A 23,802-nucleotide genomic window follows, 5' to 3' on the forward strand; every position below is an offset into this window, starting at 1 on the left:
TGGGTCTGCATCCTATCTGCAAAAAAAAAAGGAACGGACACTGAAACAAAATACGTTCGTGTGAATGTAGCCTAAGTGTGTATACATAAATCGCTTTCAGTCAATGATAAGACTGCCCCACGTACAACTGAGTTCAATAAAAGCAGAGATGTATAATTTACAAGTTTCACAGAATCTTATACTGCAAACCTATATATCAATCTGCTCAGCAACTCCTGCCCTAAAACATGCTGCCTGCAGATTGTACGGCATTTCTTTGACAGATTCTTGTTAATCAATTCAATCAGTTATACCCAGTCAGGTTGCCATACCATGTGATAGTCTGGAGGTGTCTTGCAGTGCGCCTAATATTGCAATGCCGATGAATTAAGCTGTGTAGTATATCAAACAGACAGATGGACAGTTTTACAACCATCAGAGCACTAACCCACAGTGCTGGCATTAAGGCTAGTATTTCTAGTAATAGGTGACTAGCAGGATTTCCACTCCTGGCTTCAGAGCTGCTGAGTTGTAGGAATGAAAGTAGATTTTATTGTTTACAGAAATCTTTCATCCAAAAGTGTTTCTAGGATGGATATTTAAAGGGGTATTATGGTTTCAGCAAAAAAATAATAATTTATTCTTCCTATTATGAAAAATGATGCAGCTTTCGAATATACTTTCTGTATCAGTTCTTTGTGGTTTTCTATGCAGACATAGAATAGAGCACCTCATTGTTTACATCACTGGATATAAATTTTATCTTGGTCATATAACGGACATATAGGTGTATAGCTTGTGACAGTAAAGTTTTATAAGAGCTTTCCTGTAACAAGCTGTATATCTGTGCGTCCATCTCATGACCAGGATATATTTATACCAACTGGAAGTAATCAGTGAAGGTTCTTACTCAGACTACAATCATGAGGAATTCATACAGAAAACAGACTGAAAATGTGTATAATTTCTCATTATACAAAGAGTAAAATTGTATTTGCAGAAAATGTAATAACCCTCGAAACTACCAATACAGGATACTATGTGAAAATATCAGACATGGGTCATTCCATTAAAGGGGTTGTCCGGGTTCAGAGCTGAACCCGGACATACCTCCATTTTCACCCAGGCAGCCCCCCTGACTTGAGCATCGGAGCAGTTCATGCTCTGATGCTCTCCTTTGCCCTGCGCTAAATCGCACAGGGCAAAGGCATTTTCAAGAGTTCCGGTGACGAACGGGGCTCTCCATAGAGCTGCCACAAAGCCCGGTGACGTCACCGGCACTGATGGGCGGGCTTTAGCGCTGCCCTAGCCAGTCTAGGGCAGCGCTAAAGCACGCCCATCAGAGCCGGTGACGTCACCAAACACACTGCCGGGCGGAAGCCTCCGCGCGCCAGTGTGTTATTGTAAACAAAAGAGCCCATGCCCCAAGCGATCTAGCGCAGGGCAAAGGAGAGCTTAGGAGCATGAACTGCTCCGATGCTCAAGTCAGGGGGGCTGCCTGGGTGAAAATGGAGGTATGTCCGGGTTCAGTTCTGAACCCGGACAACCCCTTTAAGATAATTTAGTTATGGTGCTATGAGGAATTGCTGCAGATATATGTGACAGATTGCTGCAGATATGTTACAGCAGTACAATGTATGTTGTTTGAATTATGTTCCTTTTTTTTTTTTTTCTAGTAACTGGCAGTTTTCTTGTTGAAATGCTATATAATGATGTAGACGGTTCAGGTCATTTTTTATAATTGTGGTGTGTATTCAAAAAAAGAAGCAAGAGTAACTAGCAGATTGGAAATAAAAGGCCACTCTGCCTACATGCTACATGTTTTATTTACTTGAATTAAATATGAAAAGACCTGTAAAACCTGAGTTTGTCCCTTCTTTACAAATACACTGCAGGTGGCAACGTCGGGGATAGCTTGTGCTCTTAAACGTTTAATAATGTGGAGGGAATCGGTACGTGTGACCCAGCAGAATTGGAAAACTATAGTTTCTATATGGGCTGATTTGGAAAATCACAGCACAAATGTGTGGGTAAAACTTAAAGGGAGTCTGTCACCAGCATTTCACTTTTTTAACCCTTCCCACAGCTCCCTAGCATGCTTACAGTTAATAAAAACATTACCTATGGCATCAATCCTGGACTTATAGAACCCTCAAAAACGATCTTTAGAAGATATGCAAATGAGGGTTCGCAAGTGCCCAGGGGCGGGGTTACTCTCCTAGGTGCCCTGCTTGCTCAGCCTTCTCATTGCGTCCCCCCGCCCCTTTCCCTCTGACCGCCTTTGTACTAACTTGTTATGCTGCCGATATCCCGCGCCTGCGCACTCATTCCTTTGGCCGGCGCATGCGCACTGCGATGCCCATTCCTTGTACGGCATCACAGTAACTATTGCGCATGCGCCGGCTAACGACGCGAAAATCGGCATCCGATCATCAAAAAATGACTCCAAAGGTGTACATAGCCTTTAAGCATCTTCCTAAGAACTATTGCAAATGCTCCAGAATTGTGCCTCTCGAAATATGCCACACTTAACCCCTTAAAGCAGGCATCCTCAAACTGCGGCCCTCCAGTTGTTGTAAAACTACAACTCCCACAATGCCCTTCTGTAGGCTGATACCTGTAGGCTGTTCGGGCATGCTGGGAGTTGTAGTTTTGCAGGGCCGCAGGTTTTAAAGTATTCACTTCAATGGCACCAGAGGTGCAGTAACCCAACACAGCCACTAGACTTGGAATGGAGCTGTGGTTTCCTCTCCATTCACAGTGCTAGTTCCAGCAACAGAGACTGCAGAGAACAGCTGATTGGTAAGGGTGTGGATGATGAGGAAAGGTCATCAATATCGGGAGCCTGGAAAACCTCTTTAAAGAGGACCTTTCACTAGTGTACAAACTAAAAACTAACTATATCTGTGGGCAGAGCGGCGCCCAGGGGTCCCCCTGCACTTATTAGTATGTCTGGGCGCCGCTCCGTTCGCCCGGTATAGGCTCCGGTATCTGCAGCTCCGTCTGTTGTACTAGACTGATTTTTTTGTATGAGGCGTGTCCCTTGGCTATGAGCTGTGCGCTGCGATTGGCCAGCGCTGCAGCAAGGGACACGCCTCATACAAAAAATCAGTCCAGTACAACAGACGGATCTGCAGACACCGGAGCCTATACCGGGCGAACGGAGCGGCGCCCAGACATACTAGTAAGTGCAGGGGGACCCCTGGGCGCCGCTCTGCCCACAGATATAGTTAGTTTTTAGTTTGTACACTAGTGAAAGGTCCTCTTTAAGGATCTGGCCAATGTTTGTTTTTGCGTTTAGTTTTCTTTCCTTTCTAACTTCCAAAAGCCATATTTAAAAAAAAAATAATCATTCACCTACCCATAAGGGTTTATTTTTTTACAGGACAAGTTATATCTTTAATGGTTCCATTTAATTTAGTATTGGAAAACAGGGGGAAAAAAATCTTTTGTGGGGTAATCTTGAAAAATAAGAACACTATTCCGCCAAGGTTTATACCGTCACTTTTATATTTTCGTCTACAACTGTATAAGGACTTGTTTATTGTGAGGCAAACTGTAGATTTTATTGGTATTTTTGGGTACGTATAACTTTTTGATCAGTCTAACCCCACAGATGCCGCTATTGCCAGAGTAATCTGAGGGGTTAAATGGCCAGGATTGGTGTCATCACTGATCCCCCGTCACTGCCAGCAGATGTTTGCTGTGTTAGACAACTAGTACCCACCATGTATGGAACAAGCTCATTACATTCCCCGCACGTTAATTCCGTGTACGGCTTGGTGCATTCAGGGTTTCAGACGCCTTCTGTCTTGCCTGACAAGGGAGTGCAGCTTAGTAGGAAGTGGACATGGCTTAAAGAGGTTGCACTTTTTAGGGGCAAACTGCATGGAAACCGTAAAATGCTAAACTTAAACTCCACTTCCATAGACTCCTCCAATACAGTACTGCCGATCTATCCTTCCCACTTAATCTACATCTGTGATGTAATGTTTTGGCTGGATAAATGTAGAGTAGACAGGCTAAACAGTGCACCAGATTGGTCATCCAACAGCAGCCGCTAGGATAAATTTGCCATATCTTTAGATTGCCTATTCTAAGTTTACACTGTATAAATGTTAGGCAATATTAGTAAATCTGCACCAGCGACTGTCTGGATGGTTCCATGCATTTAGTTTAATTCTCTATACAAAAAAAAACCTGTAGATCCAGAGGAAGCAAAAACCACAGATGAATAGAACAATTGGGCATAGGGTAAAATAAAAATTCATAACCCCTTACTGCAAATCGTGCACATCCCAGGATATACATTCAGCAAGTATTCCATTCTCAAACACTTATAGCATAGCCACAAGACTGCCACCTCTGGAAACCCCGCCTATCTCTAGAACGGGACAAGCACGGTGAGGTATGTTGTTTCCGCATCTCACAAGTTACAGAAACACTCGGACATTTATCAGTCTTGATCTCCCTGCACTGTTGAGATGTGACTAATTTATTAAGAGACGGATTCTTAATTCAGGAGCACCTCTGCCCTGTTGTGCGCCAGAAACTGAAGTGTACGCCAACCAAGTACAGGCTGGTGTAGACTTCAGCTATAACGTCCGCCACTTTCTGGCGAAAGTTATAGTAAATGCAGTGGATCGTGCTAAGCCCCACACCCTTTTTTTTGCCAGTTCAGAAAAGGGTTCGAGAAGCCTAAAAAGTTGAAAGTGATGGCGCACATATGACATGCACCATAATGTGTGACTTTTTTATGCCACAATAGTGGCGTTATTAGCTTAATAAATGTCCCTCAGTGTGTCCATTACTCCTATACACTTGTGAGGTACCCACTTGGCTTACTTACAACAGATCCATGACATCTCAAGATTTTTGAAAGTACATTTACACTTGAAATAAAAATATATTGGATGGAGCTCATCATCATGTGTACAGTCAGTAGAAATCACTGCACTTATTTTGGGCTAAGGCTAAAGCTCTACAAACTACAAAAACTTCATGTCAACAATGGCGATCGTGCCACCCACCAGCAGTGGTGGAGGAGCGTTACCAAGATAGTTCGCAAGTTATTTGAGAAGAGATTCTAAATTAATGCATAGAAACAAAAGCCCAAAATTTACTTAGATGCGATGGATCTGAAACTTTCCTGTGGGGTCAGGAATGAACCATTTCTCCCAAAGCTTGTAGTGTGAACAAGGCGACTTCCATGGTTTAAATCGTCCATTCCAGTGCAGCAGCTTAGCATCTTGAATCACATTCTGAGGAAGCTGGTCATCTGGACTCAACCCTTTGATATATAAATGATACAACATAAAGATGTATGACATGATTCGTATAGGTTTTGCCACCTACTCATTGAATATCCCCTAAATAATATGTTTCAGAGTTTGCCTAGACATAACTGAAGGCTTGTAGGTGCTGTTACAGGAAAATGCTTTCATGATCCCCATCCTTGGGACTAAAGGAGAAGGCTTCTGCAGAGAACCTAAGGTATATTTTTGGTTTTGGCACGTTTACAATTTTTGTTACAAGGGATCTGCCACTTTCTAATTATTATCTTAATGACTTATGATCAATATACTTATTATATACATTTTTGTAATTTGAATAATATCTACAATGATATGTTCCTACCATAAAAGTGCAAGAGGCACCAGCATTTTCAGTACAGTACTCTAATTCAGGGATGCTCAACCTGTGCCCCTCCAACTGTTGTAAAACTACAACTCCCACTATGCCCTTCTGTAGGCTGTCCGGGCATGCTGGGAGTTGTAGTTTTGCAACAGCTGGAGGGCCGCAGGTTGGGCATCCCTGCTCTAGATAGACTAGTTGGGCTTTGCTGGAAAAGCATTTTGCCTGTATAGCCTCCTCTTTAGGCCACTTCACATGGTCTTTGTAAGCCAAAACCATGAATGGAACATGCAGTTTTTGATCCATTTCTACTTTTTTTTTTTTTTTTTACTGAGTAGCCCCAACTATCATAGGTCTGTTCAGCATCAGACTGAAGTTCTTTGAGACAACCAGAGGAAATGATCCTGAGGGCCCGACTTCTGTGTAGACAGGACATACTGTGTGCACATTGTCAGGTACAGTTATTGATTCCAAGATCAGCTGAAAAGTGTCTTCTCTCCTGTTATATTAGGTGTCAATTATCGTGTCAGGGCTTGAAACCACCAAAGGATACTCTGATAGTCCAGGCCAGTAAACACTCTCCTGCCACACGTCTCCTATATCCTTCTATTTTACAGTATAACATGACATTGGCCCAACTTTACCACAATGTGCATAATCAGTGACAAGTCATTGTTAAGGTGAAGAATTACTGTGTGGCTTGTCCACCCCATACCATGCATCATTGACCACCATTCTCTGTATTTCAAGAGAATTTCCTGGCAAGGAATTCATTACAGGGAGATATTGCTAAACACATACACTCACCTAAAGAATTATTAGGAACACCATACTAATATGGTGTTGGACCCCCTTTTGCCTTCAGAACTGCCTTAATTCTACGTGGCATTGATTCAACAAGGTGCTGATAGCATTCTTTAGAAATGTTGGCCCATATTGATAGGATAGCATCTTGCAGTTGATGGAGATTTGAGGGATGCACATCCAGGGCACGAAGCTCCCGTTCCACCACATCCAAAAGATGTTCTATTGGGTTGAGATCTGGTAACTGTGGGGGCCATTTTAGTACAGTGAACTCATTGTCATGTTCAAGAAACCAATTTGAAATGATTCGAGCTTTGTGACATGGTGCATTATCCTGCTGAAAGTAGCCATCAGAGGATGGATACATGTTCTCATTCTGTTTACGCCAAATTCGGACTCTACCATTTGAATGTCTCAACAGAAATCGAGACTCATCAGACCTGGCAACATTTTTCCAGTCTTCAACAGTCCAATTTTGGTGAGCTCGTGCAAATTGTAGCCTCTTTTTCCTATTTGTAGTGGAGATGAGTGGTACCCGGTGGGGTCTTCTGCTGTTGTAGCCCATCCGCCTCAAGGTTGTGCGTGTTGTGGCTTCACAAATGCTTTGCTGCATACCTCGGTTGTAACGAGTGGTTATTTCAGTCAACGTTGCTCTTCTATCAGCTTGAATCAGTCGGCCCATTCTCCTCTGACCTCGAGCATCCACAAGGCATCTTTGCCCACAGGACTGCCGCATACTGGATGTTTTTTCCTTTTCACACCATTCTTTGTAAACCCTAGAAATGGTTGTGCGTGAAAATCCCAGTAACTGAGCAGATTGTGAAATACTCAGACCGGCCCGTCTGGCACCAACAACCATGCCACGCTCAAAATTGCTTAAATCACCTTTCTTTCCCATTCTGACATTCAGTTTGGAGTTCAGGAGATTGTCTTGACCAGGACCACACCCCTAAATGCATTGAAGCAACTGCCATGTGATTGGTTGACTAGATAATTGCATTAATGAGATATAGAACAGGTGTTCCTAATAATTCTTTAGGTGAGTGTATATTGGACAGCAACATGCAACATCTGCAAGGAATGTCTATGTTCTTCCCATTATTTCTGGTAGTCGAGATTACCACTATGCTCCAAAAACCTACTTATTCATTAGGTTCCTTAGGGGGTGTCTGATATTGTAAGCCCCACTCATGACAGGAACTGATATGCGACTACAATCTATGCATGGAAGTAATGAGGCATGGGTATATTCACCTAGATGCCGAACGTGCCAGGCTGGAGGGATGACAGAATATTTTTCATGGAACACAATAAGCATGGGAGGAGTACTTACTCCACCTCCAACGGTACTGCTGTACAGATTCTCTCTGAAAAATAAGACAAAGAATCCTTTATTAATATTCTGGAACATAAAGTGTAAAGTGGAGAAATCCTCTTCTTGAATAAAGTGCAATACATTTTCTTAGCAAGTCCCTTTATTTTCTGTATAGGTTCCTGGGCATCTCATGATAACCTGTTCTTGTGACCACCTGAACAGGCAGCTATGGTGGAGGAGCCTTCCTTATAAAGACTCCTATGGGTGTCCAGAATGGCTGGGGCTAGGCAAGTCTAATTTTGGGGCTGGGGTGAGCTCCTTCACGGCCAGCAAAAGCCACATTTCCCTTTTTTTTTGCAGAGAATATTTTAGCTCAATGAATTAGATCTCAAAAATGTCAGCTAAGGTTTAATAATTTTAATTATAACTTAATCTGGCATTGAAAAGCAGGGCAATCCCAAATCCTTTCTTTTTCAAGGATTTTCTTATCACTCATTGGCATATTAGAACTGAATGTCATTGAATAGCTTACTCCACATTTTTTTTCATCCATTTCTCCAGTTTTTTAGTAATGTGCTGCTGTCTCCACTCAGTCATGTTTGCTACAAATACACCTGGGTTGAACGAGCATGTACTTGGGCTGATTCCAAGTTTCTGAATTGCCTTCTTTCTGTAGTCAAGGAACCCCATGTATGTGTTCTACAAGAGAAGATAGGGTAAGTTGATCTAAGTAGAGTTTAATTATTAAAAGCACAACATAGGTTTGAATCTTAACCTGTTCTGTAATTTATTTCAGTCATGCTCCTCATTACATTTTTTGCATGTTGCATGAAGAGTCTGCCCACTAGACTCTTCATGTGATGTTACCTTGGTATTGTTTTTATGTTGCCCATACATCCCATAGTGCTGAGCAGACAGCCTTCATAGCAATTTCAGCCAGTCCCTCTACTTCTGCCGCCCCTTCCATCTTACAGTATGCAGTTTCAGAGAGAGAGAATCTGCAGCTGTATCCTTCCTCTCTAATGTTGGTTGCATTACAGCAGACGGGGAAAGGAGGGGGGGAGGTAATCAAGATGATAACTTTCCTTTTCTTCTTCGTCCTACAGCAGCACAGAAGGGATATTTCCTGTCCGTCACTCTATCATAGGACCGCCCACCTAGAAAAATCTAACAATTAAACAATTAACAGAATTGGCAATACCGTAGGCACTCTATATAAGACGTCAAGGCACTGCATCCATTGTGTTTTTTCTAGTCCTTACTCTAGCAGGTGATTGCTCACCTTGCTGCCTACCTGGAAAGGACTTGAGCCTTGCGTTGTTCAGGCTCCGTCGGTCTGGCTAGTGGGTTCCTAGCCCAGACCTACTATAGTGTATGGTGGCTGTTGCCTACCAGTGCGTTTGCCTGGTAATACCTGTAGTAGGTCGCCGGTCTGTGTCCAGTGCGTTTGCCTGGCTGACCTGGTTCCCGGTTTTCAGACGGTTACAGCCGGGTAAGTATTAGGCTGTCTGCCGGCGTTGCCTGGCTCATGTCTGATGTATGAACACTCCGGGTGAGTTCAAGAAGGGTTAATTACCTCTTCTATGCGCTGCGGTCTCTGTGGTATAGGGGCGCGCGCGCGCGCACACACACCTCCCCTTATGCCTAGCCCTCGTTCCTCTTCCTGTGCGGCGTTCTGGTCATGTGACGTCATCACGTTGGGGGCGTGTCTAGGCGTCGGGGGCGTGTCTAGGGCGGCAAATTCAAACTTGGTTCCTATTTAGAGACTCAGAAGCTGTGTGCACTTTCCTGCTGTGCGAGGCAGCTGAGTTCTGAGTCTCTAAAGGTATTATTAAGGGTGTTGCTGCCCTGTCTGCCTCCCTTATGCATTATAGATGTACATCTAATAAATTCAATTTTTTTTTAGATGTCGAGCCGGAAGAGCCATAAAAAGATAAAGCACCGTGTTTGTGCAGGTTGTAGATTGCCGCTTCCAGATGATTTACATGATGACATCTGTGATCTCTGTGCAGAGAAGTTACGCACGCCTGTTCTGCAGCCCGCAAGATCTAAGCTATGCATCACTTGTCTACAGCCCTTATCACCAGAAGCGACATCCAATATCTGTATGGATTGTACCCCACAGGACCCGTTAGCAGAAGAAGCAAAAAAAATTTTTTCCTGGTTCAGAGAAAATATGCAGAATTTGGCTTCTACTTCTGGCAGCAAAAAGGAAAAAAGCCATCATCATCATCATTCAGATGACATGTCTCAATCATCAGCTATTGTCTCTCAATCTGACCTATCTTCGGATTCAGATACAGGTAGTGAAGAATTTTTCCTATTGAAAAAGGATTCAGCAGAAAAGCTCGTCAGACACGTAAAGCGGTGTCTGGAAACTAATGAGGAAGAAGATTTGGTACAGGATAAGGGTAACCTGTATTACTTCCCTAAGAAGAAATCCAGAGTTCTCCCTGCGCATCCGGTTTTAAAAACCATCATGGAAAGGGAATGGAAAAGGCCCGATAAACGCCTGGACTTAGGACCTCGCTTCAAGTCTCTATACAAGTTAGACCCGGCTGCATCAGAGGAATGGGAATTACCATCTAAAGTTGACCCAGCCATTGCACGTCTGTCCAAAAGATCTTTTTTTCCATCAGACGATTCGTCTCTGTTAAAAGATCCTATGGATCGGAAAGCCGACACCTTCCTAAAGAGATCTCATTGCAACCTGGCTTCTCTGCAGAAGGCAGCTATGTCCTCAGTGCCTGTGGCAAGAGCGTTAAGAGTCTGGCTCAGCGAACTAACCAGAGACATCCAAGAGGGGGTGCCAAGGCATGAACTGCTGGATCAAGTATCGACCCTTAAGACGGCTGCGGAATTCCTTTGTGATTTTCCGCTTGATGTCATAAAGATCTCAGCCAAGAACATGGCTTTAGCGAATTCCACAAGAAGATCGATCTGGTTAAAACCTTGGACGGGAGACGCTTCCTCTAAATCCAACTTTTGCGCTCTCCCATTTGAACCGGGAAAATTAATAGGATCCCAGTTGGATAAGATCCTGGAAGAAAATAAAAAGGAGAAGACTTTAGCTTTTCCGCAAACTTTCAGGCCCAGGTCTACCAGATTTCGTACGCAGAGGGGAAGATCTTCCTTTCAGGGTCGTAATAGACAGGAGCAAGGGAGGAAGTTTCGCCCCCGCTACCAGGACAAGGGAAAGAAGAAACCCTCTGAAGCCCCTGCCTCCAATTCAAAGTTCTGACGTCAAGCCTGCCCTCACTGTAGGCGCAAGGTTAAGAAGCTTTTATTTGAAATGGGAGAGTGTCACTTCAGACAACTGGGTTCGGAATATCATCAAGAACGGTTATTCACTCGAGTTCATTCATCTTCCAAGGGAAAGGTTCCTGTTAAACAACACAGAGGATCCAAGAATCATGCCTCTTCTTCAGGAGTTCCTACAGATGAATGCTCTGGAGAGAGTTCCAGAGGAGGAAGTATATTCAGGGGTCTATTCAAGAGTGTTTCCCGTTCCGAAACCAGACGGCAGGTGGCGCCTCATCATAGATTTAAGGTTTCTAAACAACCATTTGAAGAAGGTAAAATTCAAGATGGACAACATAAGATCTGTCCTGAGCATCCTGCAACCTGGGGAGGTTATGGCATCCATAGATCTGAAAGATGCATACCTTCATATACCTATCCACAAAGAATCGAGGAGATTTCTCAGGGTGGCGGTCAAGACTCTAGGTCAGATTTGGCACTATCAGTTCAGGGCTCTTCCCTTCGGGCTATCTCCGGCACCTCGTATCTTTACGAAGGTGGTGGTCGTCCTTATTGCAGCTCTGAGGGTTCAAGGTCTAAGGATAGTGCCATATCTGGGCGACTGGTTGCTTATTGCAGCTTCCAAGGAGGCTCTGAGATCGGATCTTCACACTGCTCTGAATCTACTTCAGCAAGTCGGGTTCATTGTCAACCAAAAGAAGTCGCAGCTGGTCCCCACTACGAGAATCCAGTTCCTGGGTCTTTTGTTAGACTCATAAGTAATGAAGGTATTTCTTCCTCCTCTCAAAGTGGCTCAGATTCTTCACAGAATTCAGTTGTTGATCTCTACAACGAAGATATCCATCCGTTCGGCGATGAGTACCCTCGGGTTATTGACAGCTGCTATAGAGGCGGTGCCATGGGCGAAGGCTCATATGAGAGACCTGCAAAGAGAGATTCTCCACTGTTGGGACAAGAATCCCAAATCCCTAACCACTATGATGAAGATATCATATGCAACACGCAGAGGGCTGCTTTGGTGGACAAGAGAAGAAAATCTGGAAAAAGGAAGAGATTTCCGAGTCGTTCAAAGAGTAGTGATAACCACAGATGCTTCCCGCATAGGTTGGGGTGCGCACATGGGAGAACGGTGGATTCAAGGGGAATGGCCCTCAACCATAATGAGGCAATCCTAAAACTTCAGGGAATTAAAAGCCATTCAGCTAGCCCTGCAGCATTTCGAACCTTATCTCTACCACAGAGCAGTTCTCCTGCAGACAGACAACGCAACAGCGGCATATTATGTAAACAAACAGGTGGGAACGCGTTGTCTCTCTCTACAGTTCATTTGCGACAGGATAATGTCTTGGGCAGAGCCAGTCCTACACAGCCTAGTGGCAGTTCACATCAAGGGCTCCGAGAATATCAGAGCAGATCGACTCAGTCGACAGAAGGTGTGCCCAGGAGAATGGGAATTGAACCCGAAATATTTCGCCCAAGTAGTGGAGAAATGGGGTCGTCCAGAATGGGATCTGTTTGCAACGAGGAAGAACAAGAAAGCCCTGAAGTTTTGTTCTCTCAGGAGAGCGGACAGACCCGACTGTCTGGATGCCTTCTCTCTGAATTGGAGCCACAAGTTTGTCTACCTGTTTCCTCCCATACCAATATTACCTCAGATCATACCGAAACTCCTCTCAGAAGCACCGGAAGCAATACTAATAGCTCCATATTGGCCCCGCAGGGCTTGGTTTTCTGTCGTATCTCAACTTTCGAAAAACGATCACTGGACTTTGCCTCTGTACCCGGATCTTCTTCTACAAGAAGACCTTTATCATCCTCAACTGAACAAGTTGCATTTAACCGTTTGGCACCTGAAAGGGAAAGATTAAAAGAGAAAGGCCTTTCAGATGAGGTCATTTCTACTTTACTGTCCTCCAGAAAGCAGTCTACTATTGCAGTTTATAACAGATTATGGAGAAAGTTTTCTTCCTGGTTGCAGGAAAAAGAGTTACTAGTCTCTACCAACTCCATTTTGCAATTCCTGCAAGAGGGGCACGAAAAGGGCCTAAAGCCTAATACATTAAGAGTCCACATGACAGCCATTAATGCTTGGACAGATGGACAATATGTTGGACAGATGGACAATAAGTTGAGGCCTTCTGTGAGACCACCTATGCCCATCTGGGAATTATCACTGGTTCTAAATAGACTTACAGGTCCTCCCTTTGAACCTATTGTCGAAGTGGATCTTAGCTGGTTATCCTACAAAATCCTTTTTCTCATTGCCATTACTTGCGCAAAGAGGCTAGGGGAGTTGCAGGCTTTGTCCTCCAGAGAGCCATATTTGAAAATTTTGCCGAATGGTGTCAGACTAAGAACCATGACTTCATTTAGACCAAAGATTGTGTCTTCAACTAACATCAATAGAGAATCTGTTCTTCCAGTATTCTACCCTGATCCTAAGTCAGATGAGGAAATGAGACTCCATACCCTGGACATTCGTAGAGTATTAATTTGCTATCTTGAAAGGCTGAGAGATTTCCGGAAGGAAGAAAATTTATTCATTTTATTCTCTGGTCCGAGGAAGGGTATGAAAGCCTCAAAAGACACTCTGGGTCGTTGGATTAAAACAACCATCTCGGAGGCCTACATTTTGGATGGTAAAGAACCGCCTCGGCCGTTGAGGGCTCACTCCACGAGAGCAACTTCTACATCTTGGGCCGAAAGACAGCAGGTTGATCTCCTAGACATCTGCAATGCAGCTTCCTGGACTTCATCCTCTACGTTTGTTCATCACTACAGGCTCAGCAATGGACCCGAGAACTCAGCCTTCAGCACAGCAGTTTTGTCAGCAGTAAAAGAAAGCTTTCCCCCCCTTTAATTTCTATGTTATATTCCTTCTGTGCTGCTGTAGGACGAAGAAGAAAGTTGGAATTTTACTTACGTAATTATACTTTCTTCGAGTCCGAAGGCAGCACACTAACCCTCCCAATAAATTTTACTTGCATGAGTTGGTCTACGTTATTACACAATGGATGCAGTGCCTTGACGTCTTATATAGAGTGCCTACGGTATTGCCAATTCTGTTAATTGTTTAATTGTTAGATTTTTCTAGGTGGGCGGTCCTATGATAGAGTGACGGACGGGAAATATCCCTTCTGTGCTGCCTTCGGACTCGAAGAAAGTATAATTACGTAAGTAAAATTCCAACTATATTACAAATTTTGATAAAAATGAAGAAACCTCCAGAAGTAATGATGCAGAATGGTGAACTTTTATTGCAGTGCGGCTTGTACATACAGTGACGTTTCGGCCGGATATGGCCTTTATCAAACTGGTGCCACTGGAAGGGATAGCGAGGTATAATGGGTGGCTGTGCTTAGAAAATTTAGGTAGCGTGCAATTGCACGAGTTGATGGTAGCGCTACCATCAACTCGTGCAATTGCACGCTACCTAAATTCTCTAAGCGTAGCCATCCATTATACCTCGCTATCCCTTCCAGCGGCACCAGTTTGATAAAGGCCATATCCGGCCGAAACGTCACTGTATGTACAAGCCGCACTGCAATAAAAGTTCACCATTCTGCATCACTACTGCTGGAGTTTTCTTCATTTTTATACACGGGGTGGGAACCCGACTCCATGCCCTCATTTGCAGAGTGCCACGAAGTTCTACATCAGAATTGACAAATTTTGATAATCATGGGTATACAGTGTGGAAAATAAGTATTTGATACACTGGCGATTTTTCAGTTTTTCCCACCTACCAAGAATGAAGAGGTCTGTAATTTTTATTGTAGATATTCTTCACCTGTGAGAGACAGAATCTAAAAAAAAATCCTGAAAATCACATTGTATGATTTTTAAATAACTAATTTGTATTTTATTACATGAAATAAGTATTTGATCACCTACCAACCAGCAAGAATTCTGGCTCTCACAGACCTGTTAGTTTTTCTTTAACCCCTTAAGGACACAGCCCTATTTCACCTTAAGGACCAGGCCATTTTTTGCAAATCTGACCAGTGTCACTTTAAGTCCTGATAACTTTAAAACGCTTTGACTTACCCAGGCCGTTCTGAGAAAGTTTTTTCGTCACATATTGTACTTCATGACACTGCTAAAATTGGGTCAAAAAAGTAAATTTTTTTGCATAAAAAAATACCAAATTTACCAAAAATTTGGAAACATTTGCAAATGTCAAAGTTTCAGTTTCTCTACTTCTGTAATACATAGTAATACCCCCAAAAATTGTGATGACTTTACATTCCCATATGTCTACTTCATGTCTGTATCATTTCGGGAATGATATTTTATTTTTTGGGGATGTTACATAGCTTAGAAGTTTAGAAGCAAATTTTGAAATTTTTCAGAAATTTTCCAAATCCCACTTTTTATGGACCAGTTCAGGTCTGAAATCACTTTGTGAGGCTTACGTAATAGAAACCATCCAAAAATGACCCCATTTTAGAAACTACACCCCTCAAGGTATTCAAAACTGATTTTACAAACTTTGTTAACCCTTTAGGTGTTCCACAAGACTTCATGGCAAATGGACATAAAATGTAAGAATTTCGATTTTTTTGAAAAATTTTCCAATATAATCAATTTTTTTCAGGAACAAAGCAAGGGTTAACTGCTAAACAAAACTCAATATGGGTTGCCCTGATTCTGTAGTTTGCAGAAACACCCTGTCACGGCTGAGGATGGGGAAAACCCTCAGCCGTGTGATGCCAGAAGATGGAAAGGTCGCTACTTGGCCAGAACCACAGAATTAGGGAGCAGGTCACCTCCTAGAGCTTCCCTAATCTGACCCTGACTCCTAGCTGCATGAGCCGCCCTTGAAGGTAGGAGGGCTCATGCTCAGGAACCTCGGATCCCTTCTGACCCTCCGCCGATCCCTGAGCTAGGTGCTGGGTAGACAGCCCGTTCCTCCTGGACGTGGAGAAACAGGAGTCTAACGTGGCCGAGCTGCAAGTAAAGGGGAACATAAACAGCTAATGGCAATGGCAGGTAAATGTAACTAGTAACACCACCTACCTGCCACAGACACACAGCCTGGAACCCATGTACAAGTGCTGCTATCCACAACAACACTAACGGACACAGCACAAACCACACATCACATAGGAACCCAGGAAACCATAGCTGCAATAAACAGAAAGACCATATCAACATCATCTAACATCAGACATAAGGTTTATGACCACAAGGGTGGCTCTCACTGGCAGATGGTATAAACCAGGAGGATGACATCAGCTAACCATGGCTGAAGTACCCCTCAGAGTCTGGCATCCAGCAGGAGCTAAATAGCCCCATGTAGCCACACCCACACACACACACACACCCAGTGTTCACACACTAAGAAGGGAGTTAACCCTTCCAACACCAGGCAAGGGAAAAGCCACATAAACAATTACACTGCAGCTGTTACCGTCGGCAACGACATGCGTGGCAACCATGTCCTGGGAGTCAGCCAGAAGGCCGAGACACTGCCACCACATGTTCACAATACAACACGTTGCCACGGGCAGCCACAAGTAAAGGGAAGTGTCACATTGCACACCTACATAAACCTTGTGCACACCAGAGATACAAAGTGCATACATACACACACACACCCAACCAGGTGTAACCGCATGCACTTGACAGCAAGCTGCCTAGCAACAGCTCAGGCTTCTATGTGGCCAAGTACCAATCATGTTGCCAGCGGCAACCACACGTGAGGCAACATATTAACAGCACTCACCAGTGGTTGAACAATAAACCCAAACCGCAGGCAACTGCATTCGGATCCAGAGTCACGACCATGACCATGGTCGTGACACACCCCATATGTGGTCGTAAACTACTGTTTGGCCAAACGGGAGGACATAGAAGGAGGGGAACGCCATATGGTTTTCGCAAGGCAGATTTTGCAGGACTGGTTTTGTTTATACCATGTCCCATTTCAAGCCCCCCGTTGCACCCCATGAATAGAAATTTCAAAAAAGTGATTCCATCTAAGAAAGTACACCCCTCAAGGTATTCAAAACTGGGTTTACAAACTTTGTTAACACTTTAGGTGTTCCACAAGAGTTAATGGCAGATGGAGAAAATTTAGGAATTTCTATTTTTTGGAAAATTTTCCATTTTAACCCATTTTTTCCAGTAAAAAAGTAAGGGTTAACTGCCAAACCAAACTCAATATGGGTTGCCCTGATTCTGTAGTTTGCAAAAACACCCCATATGTGGTCCTAAACTACTGTTTGGCCAAACGGGAGGACATAGAAGGAGGGGAACGCCATATGGGTTTTGGAAGGCAGATTTTGCAGGACTGGTTTTGTTTATACCATGTCCCATTTCAAGCCCCCCGTTGCACCCCTAGAATAGAAATTCCAAAAAAGTGACTCCATCTAAGAAAGTACACCCCTCAAGGTATTCAAAACTGGGTTTACAAACTTTGTTAACCCTTTAGGTGTTCCACAAGAGTTAATGGCAGATGGAGAAACTATTTTGGAATTTCTATTTTTTTGGAAAATATTCCATTTTAACCCTTACTTTATTACTGGAAAAAATGGGTAAACAGCCAAACCAAACTCAATATGGGTTGCCCTGATTCTGTAGTTTGCAGAAACACCCCATATGTGGTTGTAAACTACTATTTGGCTAAACGGCAGGACATAGAAGAAGGGGAACGCCATATGGTTTTTGGAAGGCAGATTTTGCTGGACTGGTTTATTTACACCATGTACCCTTTCAAGCCCCCTGCTGCACCCCTAGAGTAGAAACTCCATAAAAGTGACCCCATCTAGGAAACTACAGGATAAGGTGGTTGTTGTTTTGGGACTATTTTAGGGTAAATATGATTTTTGGTTGCTCTATATTACACTTTTTTGAGGCAAGGTAACAAAAAATTTAAATTCTAAAATGGTTTCTACATTCGCTATTTAGTTTTGTGGAACACCTAAAGGGTTAACAAAGTTTGTAAAGTAACTTTTGAATACCTTGAGGGGTGCAGTTTCTTTGATGGGGTCACTTTTTTGGAGTTTCTAGTCTAGGCTACATCAGGTGGGGCTTCAAATGGGACATGGCGTCAAAAAAAACAGTCCATCAAAATCTGCCTTCCAGAAACCATATGGCGTTCCCTTTGTTCTATGCCCTGCCGTGTGGCTATATAGCCATTTAAGACCACATATGGGGTGTTTCTGCAAACTACAGAATCAGGGCAATAAATATTTAGTTTTGTTTGGCTGTTAACCCTTGCTTTATTACCGGAAAAAAAGGATTCAAATGGAAATTTTGCCAAAAAATGGGTGTTTTGGCACAGTTTTTATTTTATATTTTTAACGCTGTTCATCCGAGGGGTTTGGTCAAATTTCATTTTTATAGGGCAGATTCTTACGGACGCGGCGATACCTAATATGTCTACATTTTAAAATTTATTTTGATTTTACACTATATTATCATTTTAGGAACCCCAAAAAATTATTTGGGAGCTACAGTTTTTTTTGTTTTTGTTGGGCGACTATCTAATGTAGGGGCTCATTTTTTGCGGGATGAGATGGCGGTTTTATTGGCACTAATTGGGGGTGCATATGACATTTTGATCGCTCGCTATTACACTTTTTGTGATATTAGGTGACAAAAAATGGCTTTTATTTACACGTTTTTTGGGGGGTTTTTATAACGCTGTTCATCCGGGGGGGGGGGGGGGCTTGGGTTAAATGTTATTTTTATAGAGAAGATTTTTACGGACGCGGCGATGCCCAATATGTATGGCTCTCAGACTTTGGAGACACTAAGCAGGCATCCTCAAACTGCGGCCCTCCAGATGTTGTAAAACTACAATTCCCACCATGCCCTGCTGATGGCTGTAGGTTGTCTGGGCATGCTGGGAGTTATAGTTTTACAACATCTGGAGGGCCGCAGTTTGAGGATGCCTGCACTAAAACTTATATTTTTGGGGGGGAAAAAATTGTTTCCGTGTCTCCAAAGTCTGAGTTTTTTATGTTCTCTAGGGAACTGTTGGGGATTATAAAAATTTAGTACTCCATGGAAGTGTGATACTCCCTGAAGCAATCGATAACACAGAAGCCCGGATGATCGGGGCAAGTGTCACATTGAGTGGTGGTGTCCTTCCGTATCCCCCTCTTGTGACACACTCTGCATCTTTTTTGGGTTCGTCCCTTCTTTCCAGTATGGGGGACCACACCTGGAAAATGTTGGCCAGGGACGATCCGGGCACCTCCAATTCCCAAGGTACTGGGAGAAGGCCGTGTGGTCAGATGAGACCAAAATAGAACGTTATGGTATCAACTCCACTCGCCGTGTTTGGAGGAAGAAGAAGGATGACTACAACCCCAAGAACACCGTTCAACCGTGAAGCATGGGGGTGGAAACATCATACTTTTTGGGTGCTTTTTCTGCAAAAGGGATAGGACGACTGCACCGTATTAAAGGAAGGATGGATAGGGCCATATATCGCAAGATTTTGGCCAACAACCTTCTTCCCTCAGTAAGAGCATTGAAGATGGGTCGTGGCTGGGTCTTTCAGCATGACAATGACCCAAAACACGCAGCCAGGGCAACTAAAGAGTGGCTCCGTAAGAAGCATTTCAAGGTTCTGGAGTGGCCTAGCCAGTCTCCAGACCTGAACCCAATCGAAAATCTTTGGAAGGAGCTAAAACTCAATGTAACCCAGCGACAGAACTGGAGAAGATCTGTATGGAGGAGTGGGCCAAAATCCCTGCTGCAGTGTGTGGAAACTTGGTCAAGAACTACAGGAAACGTTTAACCTCTGTAATTTCAAACAAAGGTTAATGTAACAAATATTAAGTTCTGATTTTCTATTGTATAAAATACTTATTTCATACAATAAAATGCAAATTAATTATTTAAAAATCCTACAATGTGATTTTCTGGATTTATTTTTTATTTTTATTTTTTTATTCTGTCTCTCACAGTTGAAGAGTACCTACGATAGAAAACAACATTGCTTACCGGTAATCGTTTTTTCTCGATACCCATGACGGCACCCTATGCGACTCAGGACCTCCTATCTGGACAGGAAACCTGAGAAGATAAAAAGAACACACCCCCACCAAGCACCAGTGGAAGAAATAAATTGTTCTTCCAAGAGAGAAGTGGTACCTATGTACCAGAACATTCAACTTATATATCCATATTTTTTTTGGGGGGGAGGGAATTTTGGAGGGTGCCGTCATGGGTATCGAGAAAAAACGATTACCGGTAAGCAATGTTGTTTTCCCCTCACCCATGACGGCACCCTATGCGAGATAAACTATAAATCGGAACCTAGGGAGGGACTACAGCCTAAAGAACCCTCTCTCTGAAGGATGCATCAGAATGAAGCTGCAATCTATAATGCTTAAGGAAGGTATGTGGAGAACTCCAGGTGGCTGCCCTACAAATTTGAGCTAGAGAAGCATCTGCTCTCTCTGCCCAGGAGGTCGAGACCGCTCTAGTGGAATGGGCCCCGAATTCAGATGGAGGAGGAAGCCCTAAGGAAATATAAGCCTTAACTATGGCCTTTTTAATCCATCTAGCAATGACCCCGGAAGACACTTTGCAACCTTTGTTTTTGCCTAGAAACTGGACCAGGAGATTTTTGTCCTTTCTCCAAGGGGAGGTGGCTTTTAAATAGGCCAGCAGGCATCTTCTAACATCTAAGCAATGGAATTTCTGTTCTGCACTGTTGGAAGGGTTAGGAAAAAAGACGGCAGTACAATATCTTGGTTCCTGTGAAAATCAGAGACTACTTTGGGTAAAAAGGTAGGAAGTGGTCTAATGACTACTTGATTCTCCTGAATAGTAGTGTAAGGAGGATAAGCCAAAAAGGCTTGGATTTCTGATATCCTCCTAGCGGAGGTGATGGCTAAGAGGAAAGACATTTTTATGGCCAGGATGTTTATCGGAACTTCAGAGAGAGGTTCAAAGGGCTCCTGGGCAAGTGCTGTCAAAACCCTATTTAAATCCCAGGGAGGGGAAAGGGGTCTTAGGGAAGGATGGAGTCTAGCTGCTGCAGATAAAAAACGCTTAACCCAAGGGTGGACAGCTAGTTGGAAGTCAAAAAAGTAGCTCAAGGCTGCCACCAGCACCTTTAAGGTGGAGGCCCTGAGCCCCTTATCCAGACCAGCTTGCAGGAAATCCAGGATCTTAGGGACTTCTGGAGGACTAAACGGATCTGGACTGGATCCTAAAAAGGCAGAGAAGGTTTTCCAGACTCTATTATACTTTTTAGCCGTAGTAACCTTCCTGCTGCCTAAAAGGGTGGAAACCACTCTGTCGGAAAGGCCTCTCCCTAACCAGATATCCCTGTCAACTTCCATACTGATAACTGCAGAATCTCTGGGTTGGGATGTAGGACAGGGCCCTGAGAGAGATGATCCTTCCTTGGAGGAATGATCCAAGGGGGCTCCCTGGATAGGTTTATCAGGGTTGACTACCAAACTCTCTTTGGCCATCTTGGGGCTACTAATATTATGGAGGCTCTTTCCCTCTGGACTTTCTTCAGGACTTGGGGAATTATGGAAAGGGGAGGGAAGGCGTATACGTCTATACCTGTAGGATTCTCTGAACGATTTAGGGAGAAGAATCTTTCCACCTTCCTTATTTTCGGAGACCCAAATTTGGACACAATCTGAGAGAATACTTCCTCGTTCAGACTCCATTCTGCTTGACTGAGCTTGACTCAACTTAGAAAGTCGGCTAGAAAATATTTTCTTTCCCCCTTAGATGGATTGCGGATAGAAAAAGGTTCCTCTCTTCTGCTACCTGAAAAATCTCCTGGCAGAGGGAGAGAAGGCATGGTACTCTTGTTCCGCCCTGGCGATTTATATAAGCCACTGTCGTTGAGTTGTCTGAGTAGAAGACCAGTCTTCTGTTTGAGACTTCTGGAATTGCAATCTTTAGGGCCATCACTACAGCTTTGAGCTTCTTGTAGTTTGAAGTGCATTTTCTTGTTTTTAAATCCCACCTTCCTTGCCAGTATCTTTTTTCGGAGTGTACACCCCAGCCCCAGGGACTGGCGTCCGTAGTTATCATCATGGGATCTGCAAAAGACCAAGGCATTCCCACCGAGAGGTTTCTTTGGGATGTTCACCACAGAAGGGATGATCTTGCTCTGGAGGAAAGATGGAACCTTTTCTCCAGCGTTTGTGGAAGTCCATTCCAAGCCTGCAATATATCCACCTGCAGTGGTCTCGTGTGAATTTGCGCGAAGGATACAGCCGGAATCGTAGCCGTCAAATGACCCAGTACCATCATTGCTTGTCTGAAAGAACACTGGAAGGAACGAAACAGGGCCCAAACATGCTCTATGGTGGACGAGACTTTCCTTTGTGGGAGGATTGTCTTCTGGGACCTGGAGTCTAGCTGCATTCCTAAAAAGGTGCAATTCTGAGACTGGGTTAGACAAGATTTTGCATGATTTTATCTTCCACCTGAGATCCTTTAACAGGGAGCATACCAGAACTAGATCTTTCTGTAATTGGTCTTTTGTGTGGGCAATGAACAAAAAGTCGTCCAGATAAGGTATCAACACTACCCTGGACAGTCGGAGGAAGGCCACCATCTCTGCCACTACCTTTGTGAAGATTCTCGGGGCCTGTGAGACACCGAAGGGGAGGGGCCTGTGAGATACCGAAGGGGAGTGCCCTGTATTATAGATGTAGAAGCTGACCATGCATGTAGACTGCTGTTCTCAATTTTTTTTGGGAGGAAGCATGAATTGGGATATGATAATAAGCATCATCTAGATCTATGCTCGCCATCCAGCAGTCCCTGAATAACAGATCTAGGGTCGTTTTTATTGTCTCCATACGAAACCTTTTGTATTTTAACAACTTGTTTAGCTTTTTTAAGTTCATTATCATGCAAAAGGCTCCGTTGGGCTTTTTGACCAAAAATAGAGGGGAGTAAAACCCCTTGCCTTCCTCCCTCTTGGGTACCTGGCAGACTACTCCTTTGTCTAGTAGTAAACAGACTTCCGATTCTAGCATCTTGGACTTTTGGTAGTCTCTCGGAAGGGGAGTGCAGGTGAAAGAGTCTTGAGGATAAGACAGGAACTCCAACCGAAATCCCTTCCTTATCCCCCCCAGGACCCACTTGTTCTGGGTAATCCCTGTCCAAGCTGGGAAAAAGTGAGCTAACCTTCCCCCAACCTGGACTCTGGCGTCATTGTTGCTTCCCTTTCGGCGTATTATCCTGGGTCTTAAAGAGGAATCCACCTGATCTTTTCTGAAACCTGTCTCTCTATTTTTTATCATATGGTTTGCCCCTCTGTCTTCTAAAACTCTGCTAGGGTTTACGAAAAAAGGGATTCCTCTGAGGTGTAGGAAACCCTTTCTTCTTGTCCGAGGCTTTCTCTAGTATTTCATCCAGACAAGACCCAAAAAGTCTGTTCCCTTCACATGGAAGGGCGCAGAGTCTGGCTTTAGAACCTTGGTCCCCTTTCCATGATTTAAGCCAAATGGCTCTTCTAGTGGCATTAGTCATGGCCGAGGATTTAGCAGCGAAACGGATAACATCAGTAGAAGCATCAGTTAAAAAACCTGCCACCTTAGAGAATGTAGGTAAGGAGGCTAGGATTTCTTCCCTAGGTTTCTTTTCTTTAAGATGAACCTCTAGCTGGTCCAACCAGAGACAGAGAGACCTAGATACCCAGGTAGCTGCGAGAGCAGGTCTGAGACAAGTGCCTGATGTCTCCCAGGCACGTTTTAAATAAATATCGACTTTTTTATCTAGAGGATCGGAAAGACAACCTAGATCATCAAAGGGAAGTGCTGCTTTTTTGGCTATTTTGGCGACCGGGGCATCCACTGTAAGAG

General features: G+C 43.7%; 1 protein-coding gene across 2 annotated transcripts in view; it reads right to left on the reverse strand.

Moving 5' to 3' along the window:
• Positions 1–4,276: 4,276 nt before the first annotated feature.
• Positions 4,277–23,802, reverse strand: part of GLT8D2 (glycosyltransferase 8 domain containing 2) — a 42,423-nt gene continuing 22,897 nt past the window's right edge. For both annotated transcript variants that reach the window (XM_040407960.1, XM_040407949.1), the window contains exons 8-10: positions 8,265–8,431; positions 7,672–7,784; positions 4,277–5,269 (exon numbers count right to left, since the gene is read on the reverse strand). In XM_040407960.1, the coding sequence (XP_040263894.1) occupies positions 5,103–5,269; positions 7,672–7,784; positions 8,265–8,431 (447 nt within the window). In that variant the 3' untranslated portion in view covers positions 4,277–5,102. The remainder of the gene's footprint in view (positions 5,270–7,671; positions 7,785–8,264; positions 8,432–23,802) is intronic.

This window comes from Bufo bufo, chromosome 1 (assembly GCF_905171765.1).
Source record: "Bufo bufo chromosome 1, aBufBuf1.1, whole genome shotgun sequence".
NCBI lineage: Eukaryota > Metazoa > Chordata > Amphibia > Anura > Bufonidae > Bufo > Bufo bufo.